Source organism: Streptopelia decaocto (assembly GCF_964273445.1).
Source record: "Streptopelia decaocto genome assembly, chromosome: 7".
Taxonomy (NCBI): Eukaryota; Metazoa; Chordata; class Aves; order Columbiformes; family Columbidae; genus Streptopelia; species Streptopelia decaocto.
Window position 1 is genome coordinate 6,591,378 of NC_138661.1, and position 7,196 is coordinate 6,598,573.

At 40.8% G+C, this 7,196-nt stretch overlaps 1 protein-coding gene across 3 annotated transcripts in view; it reads left to right on the top strand.

Moving 5' to 3' along the window:
• The window catches only part of SLC38A6 (solute carrier family 38 member 6), a 43,764-nt gene extending 37,085 nt beyond the window's left edge, over positions 1–6,679 (top strand). For 2 of the 3 annotated variants that reach the window (XM_082059277.1, XM_082059278.1), the window contains exons 14-16: positions 196–340; positions 455–549; positions 2,041–6,678. In XM_082059277.1, the coding sequence (XP_081915403.1) occupies positions 196–340; positions 455–549; positions 2,041–2,121 (321 nt within the window). In that variant the 3' untranslated portion in view covers positions 2,122–6,678. Of the gene's footprint in view, positions 1–195; positions 341–454; positions 550–2,040 lie in introns of all 3 variants that reach the window. The other variant, XM_082059279.1, reaches the window with a different exon arrangement.
• The last annotated feature ends 517 nt before the right edge of the window (positions 6,680–7,196 follow it).

A 7,196-nucleotide genomic window follows, 5' to 3' on the forward strand; every position in this document is an offset into this window, starting at 1 on the left:
ACTAAATTAAACTCTGTACTGCAGAAATACAAAACTTCATTTAACTGTTACTAAATTTTTTTTCATTTTGATTTTTAAAATGTTCTTTTCACATTTGGAATGATGTAATTCTTAGGTTTATGAAACTGAGATGAGATGAAAATACATGTATATCTATACATTCACCTATGCAATGTTTCTCTTCATATCCTGTAGGCAAGGAAAGCTGTACTCATGGTGTTTTTCTGTTATCTCCCTGTGTCGTGGATTTGCCATATCCTTGTCACTCTAACACTGAACACAATCGTTGTTTTGTTTGCAATGTATGTGCCCGACATTAAGAATGTTTTTGGAGTAGTTGGTAAGTTATTGTGTGCTTTTAAAAAAGAAAAGTCAAAAAAAAATCAGTATTATTATAAGCTAATATACTCCAATGTCCCTGTAAGTAAAATCTTACTTTCCATGTTTTTTAAAGGTTCGACTACATCAACGTGTTTGCTTTTCATATATCCTGGACTATTTTATCTTAAACTTAGCAGAGAAGACTTTTTATCACCACAGAAGCTTGGGGTATGCCTTTTTTCATTTGTGCTCATTCTATTTAAACAGACTCATTTTAGATGCATCTTAATACACTGTAAAGCACCTAATCCAAGGGCAAAGTTCTTGTTTTCATTGCAGTTCACAAAAATCTGTGAGCGTTTTCTTTCATCCTTCACGATCACTCTGGTCTTTCTGAATCTCCTCCTTCACAAGCCATTTTTCACTAGCAGTATGTCCATATGCCGGCCTGTTGATCTGCATACATGCTTTTCCCTATGGTTTTCAGATGTTGACTTTTAATCCAATTTCTCCTGAGTTTTTACGCATCACTCTGATGTTGCCTGGGCAGCTGGGACGAAGCCAAACTGCATTTAAATGAAACAGTGTTTGTGCTTGTTTTCTACGCAAGCCTTCTCAAAAACATTCTTTTTCCTCCCTTTTTGTTTTTCCTCTGTGGTTTTTCTTTCGGTGTAGTAGGTTAAGTTCTGGCTGGAATTTGTGCATCATAACCATTTATCTTCATTTTAACCACTGCTCAGCAGAGCGACCCCCTGGCGGTGGCTAAAACGCCAACAAACTATTTGTCCAGAGTCCTTCTGCCGTTCTTACAATTCACAGGGCTGCTCTTGTGTTGACAAAACAGGGCATCTGAGAGAAAAATCTAATAATGATGCTCTCTGACGGTTAAAAGTCTTGATTAGTTCCAACAGATTTGGAGCCTCGCTATAAATCAGCGGGCTACTGTCTCTTGAACTGTAGTTTTATTATCCCCGGGTGTCAAAGGGCGGCTGCGGTTGCACCCAGGAGGCAGCTGAACACCACACACAGCCCTCGGCTCACCCGGTGGGACGGGGGAAAGAGAAAAAGGGTAAACCTCATGGGTTAAGATAAAGACAGTTTAATAGGGAAAATAACAACAATAATAATAAAAGGCTGGCTCAGCTCTCCTGGCTGTGTCCCCTCCCAGCTTCTTGTGCATCTCCAGCCTCCTTGCTGAAAAGTCCTTGATTATTTTTTTTTTTTTTCAATAAACCCTGCTTAGCAACAACCAAAACATCAGAGTATGGTCAACATTCTTCTCATATTAAATCCCAAACGCAGCACCACGCCAGCTACTAGGAAGAAAATTATCTCAGCCGAAACCAGGACATCTGGCTATTTGAAAATGTGAAGGATCCATTGTAACTTTAACTATAATTTGAGTAAAATATAAATTCAGTTTCTTAATTCGTTCAGTGTTGTAAAAGGGCAAATGAATTTTTGTTCAGGTGGATAGTGTGAACAAGCAAACCAGACTGCTCCGAGTGTTTCTAATGAAACTATCCCAGAACAGGCTTAGCTTAGTTTCCCCTTGAGCAGATTCCATATGCTTGAAGACTGAGTAATTTGAAACATTAAGGATTCTTTTAAAAGATACTTTAAAAACCTGTTCTTACTGCTTTTTTCATCATTAGTTATAAGCATTAGAAATGTAAAATGCTTCCTTCAGTAAAACATTAATTTTTGCTTTCTTCACAGGCATGCGCATTGGTTATTTTTGGCATTTGCGTTGGCCTTCTCAGTCTAGTTCTGATCATTTTCAATTGGGTTGATCAATAACAGCCTGTTGGCTGAACTGCGCTTCGGAAGGACAGCGAGAACCAGACATGTCAAAACTACTGAAATGAATGCTGGACATCCTGAAGAAAACACCGCCCAAAGCTGTCTATGGAAGACATAACGCCCTTTTTCGCTGATTTGTGATGTTCCCTCTTCAGTCTTGAGCCGCTCTCTTGAGTTATTGGACAATTAGCCTTTGCCATTCTAAAATATTAGTTTTTAATGATGTGATCATGGCAGGTAAAAAGGTCTCTTGAGAATTTCTGCAATGCAAAAATGGTTTCGTGCACGTGGTGGTCAAAAGCAGAACCTTGAAAATAACTTTTAAAGACAAGGAGATGGGTAGATATTCTATGAATTACAATGAGCACGTCATGATACCTGTATTTAGGGTAATGCACACATTATCCTAAACTGTGAAAGACTTCAGTTGCTTGAATAACTTCCAAAATTTCAGCTAGTTCATTCAAAGAACTTCCTGATTCCAGATGTTTACCCTAATTTATCCTAACATGGATCCAGAAACCAACTGCCTTGGCCCAGTTTAATGGGCATGTCATGATAATAATTAATTGTTTTTTTTAAATACAGTTTTTTATACCTCACCGTACTTGAATCATACTGAAGTAATTTTTAAATTAGAAGGCTTTACCCATCTAGCATAATGGCTTTTAGGAACATTAGGCATTATTTCCATTTTGCAATTAATAATAGACATTTTTCAATTAATGTCTACTTTTGAGTATTATTTAATGTACTTCAGTATTCCTCTCAGTGAAAGACTTTTTTCTTTTCCTCTCTTATTCCTATTTTTACAAGTGTTTCATATTTGAAATAGTGTTTCTATATTTGTGTGTTTCTATATGTTGTGTGTCAGAGAAGGTTTAGGCTTAAATGGTGAACTTCTGCCTCTGTTGAAAGCAAAAGGAAATTTCATGTTTATGGAACCCTGATTTTACATCTGATCTCTATAAACTTCCATGTACTCATTATAATTTTGATTTTTTGCCTAAATGAATGTGAATGCAATTTTCAACACCCATGGGGCTCTGTTAAATATGGTATCGAGTGCCCACCATGAAAGTTCCTCATATTAGTAGGATGAAAGCGGTGGCTGGTACCATGGTAAGGTTTTTAAAATTCGTTTGTATCAGATGGGATCTGATGTCTTTAAAGCAGCCTGATCTCTTCAGAGACTTTGTTCCCCGATGCAGTTAATCCTCCCCAGAAATGGCTTCTGTAAAGTTAAGAAATTAGACCTTAGCCTCAAATGGCAACATTGAAAGTTCTGTGTTATTTCCAGATACAATATTTCTTTTAATTCAGCTTAGTACTTTTACATCCGAGACATAGAATAAGACATAAATGAATCATAGTGAAACAATACATCTCTGTAATATGAAAGCAGATGGTAAGTGACATCTATTTAAATTTTTCACTCCCTAAGGTGAGCAAATTGGTTGACTCTTGCTGGAAAGTCCTGCTGAGACAGTTCTGTTAGTATGTTGACTTATGGTTTATCAGTTGAGATAGTGGAGATACCCCAGAGCCTGGAATTTCTACCTTCTTAGCAGTGGGTCTGTACTAATAACCTTTTGAATTATGCCACATTGGATCTGGAAAATGCTGATTGATGTGCCCACCTTAACATAACCCTGATGGAATGTGCTTGATCCTCACCTGTCGAATAGGGGGGAACAACAAATGGCAGAGTTGGAATCACCTTCTCTGCTCCTGAGCTGACAAACTGGGATTTCTTCTGCCAACGGATCACTTGGCTCTCTCAGGATCCATAAGATACTTTTCGTTTTTGAAAGCTGGCCTGAGGGCACCCAGGTGCTGCCGCTTGGTACCGCTTCAGGAATGTGTTTTGCCTGGGGAATATTCTTCTACTTACATGAGTTTAATATAGAAATAGGCATGTGGTGAGGCCTGGGAACTCACTCAGAAGTTTTGGTAGGATCCCAAAGGAAAGGATGGCTGGAAATACTGCAGTTATTTTTACGATAAAGTTCCTAGCTGAGGTTTCACAACACAAAGTGAGCCTCCTAATAGTTTATCAGTACCAGAAACAACATGTCCGCTCTTGGCCAGAAGTTCACAACTACTTCTGTGGCACTGGCCAGTGTGTCTAACCTGGAGAAAACCACCGTGACTGGGAGATGTGACACATTATCTACAAAAAAATAATGAACAGAGGGAGCTCAGTTGGGGAACAAGGAAAGTGAGGGGTGTGGGGAGCTCAACCGCCTTTTTGAGCAGCAGCCGTTAGTACATTTTTCTCATAAAACCTCACCCTTGCCCAGCAGTTTTGCCTCAGCAGGTTGAAGTGTGTGTGTGCACACGGGAGATGTCTCTGACTTGAGGGGTCTCCGATCTCCTCTGATCAGGGGATTGATTGGAATTTCTCAGCATTGGGTGAGTTTTCATGGTGCAGGTTCCCCATCTTGTCTTTATCCTTGCAGCTATAGAATCATAGAATAGTTTGGGTTGGAAGGGACCTTAGAAGGTCATCCAGTGCCACCCCTGCCACGAGCAGGGACATCTTCACCAGCTCAGGTTGCTCAGAGCCCCGTCCAGCCTGGCCTGGGATGTCTCCAGGGATGGTTCATCCATCACCTCTCTGGCCAACCTGGGCCAGTTCTCCCAGGTTTTTTAACTCTGGATAACCAGATTTGGGTGCCTTCCCACCTGTGGCTGCCCTCTAATAGGTGTGTTTCACAGGCTATATTCCACTAAAGGGATTCAGCCACTCAAGATATCTCTGGCAGTAGTGTAAAAAGCTAAATATTTACCTTATGAAAGTGTACCTTGAGAAAGCACTGACAGCTGTACCTCAGGGAATGAGTTTCTGTCTGACAGAACTAAAAGTTTTTAGGAAAAGGGGAGACTTGACATTCATGTGAACAAGCTGTAGGGGTTTTTTTTCAGACTAGAATTTAGGAAGTTGGAAATTTTATGGAAATTGTTTCTCATTTATCATACACTCTTGTAGCATACTCTAGAGTAATACTTGTAATCACTGCAGTCACTTTATTTTAAACTCTAACCAGCAACACTGAAGACTTAGATTATCTGTGAAGGTGCAGAAAGTTGGGCAAGTTTTGCGAAGCTTTTGGTCTTTCTTCCTCCCCCTGAAAAATCTGAGTCTTGCCATGCATTGTCATGCTCTGTTTGTACATGGGCAGTTGTGTTTATGTGCATCATCTTAAACGTGACTGAGAAAACACCAGAAATACGGTGTTAATTTTACAGCTGTAATTCCTGTAATGCTATGGAAATCACTGCATTATTGGCTGTAATCCCTGATAATTATCTGACTAGCCTGGCTGTTAACTAACTCTCCTAATAGGTGGACACTTTGGAATGATGAATCCCAGGGTATGAAGTTAATACTCGGTGGGGATGAATGGGAGCAATTCACAGCTCTGCTGGGGCTCTGCTGTTACATTTTGGCTGCAGTGCGGAGAGGACAACAGCTCATCTTTCATCTGAAAAAGAGTTGGAAATGCTGCTACCTCTAAGTTTCTATGATATATAACTTAAAATGCAGAGAGAAGGAGAAAGAAAGAGCTTCCACTGACAGATTTAGTAAAGGGTGTGAGTGTTTTCCACAATGCAAAGCAGAGTAAGGATGCTGCTTTTATCCTTCGCATCTCCCACAGGTAGTTTTGTTTCTTGTGTCTGTGAAGGTTTCACTACAATCGCACACCAGCTTGAATTCTTTTGACCAAAAGAGGCCTCAGGTCTGGAACTCCCTGCACACTCATGTGTTGATAAGTGTATTTTTCTTTATTTGTGTGTACATATTTTTTTTCCTGAGTGACCAGATTTATAAATTGCAGTGGTTCTGCTTTACTACCTGTAGTTAGTGTTTTCCAGCCGTATTTTCCGAAGACATGACAGGAATGGATGAAGGGGCCTGCAGCATTTCTGAGCTCCCTTGGACAGGCTGCCTTTCCCCAACTGAATGAGAACAATGTAAGAGATAAAAATGATTTGGTAGCCTTTGGTTTGTTTTCTCTCATTCTCCTGTTTCCATTCCTCATCCATTTGAAGGCTGCTCGAATTTCAGATGGACCGTGGAGAGTGTCTCCTGCAAACAGCACGGCAGGAACGAGTGCCACAAAACAAAACCGCTCATAACCCGCCTTTGTATTGTGGCAAATGCTTGTGTTTTATTCCCATGTTTCTAAGCAGTTTGTGTCTTAATATATTGATTTTCATGGCAATAAGATTGTTTAAAAATCTTTTTGTGTCCCTGTGAATTGAGATGCTGCGAAACTGTCCTGTCCACTCTTTGTCCCTCCTTTCACCTTCCCCTTCATTTCAGTGTTGGATTAATATCAGTTAGGTGGCACCGAGCAGGAATGTGCCAAACAGTCCGAGTGACAATGCAGGGGATGCAGCCGGGGTAGGTGTGATTTTCACTCAGTGCCTGCCACTACTAGACATGGGCAGAGCTTTTTGCTGTGCACATCTTGTCTTGTAAGAAAGAAACAGAAAATAAAGAACCGTACTTCCATAATTTAATTGTCATCTTTGCAGTGTGTAACATCCCTGCTTTGTGCAATACCCAGGCGCTGTCTCTGCAGTTTGTTCCTGACGTGCAGTGTTGCCGCTGGCTCGGGCTGTAGCGTTGCTACAGGGTGGTGTTCTTAAACGTCATTCACGGTTTGGTGGTGGTAGCAGGTGTGTCCCCTTACGCGTCTTCTCCTTCATCTACGTGGTTATATGTGGTCCTCAAACTGGACTGTGTGGTGATGCTTGAAGTGGATGTGAGATTTAGTCTGGGAAAGCTGCTATTAATTGCTCCTCCTGGACTTGTCTACTCTCAGTGCTTGATTTTTCTCTTTGAACTATGCTCTCCAATATGTAAAGGATGAAGAAAATAACTTGTCCAGTGAGAATTGCAGCTGATGTCCTCAGAGGTCTTGGTGTCATCGATGGAAAACTTGCCTCTTCTGCACCGCCCGCTCCTCTCTAAAACAAGAGGCAGCAGAATTGACCTCAGGGGCTGTAGCTGTGGGTGCTTCGCTGTGCAAAGTAGGGTGAAAACCTCCTGGTGGAAACCC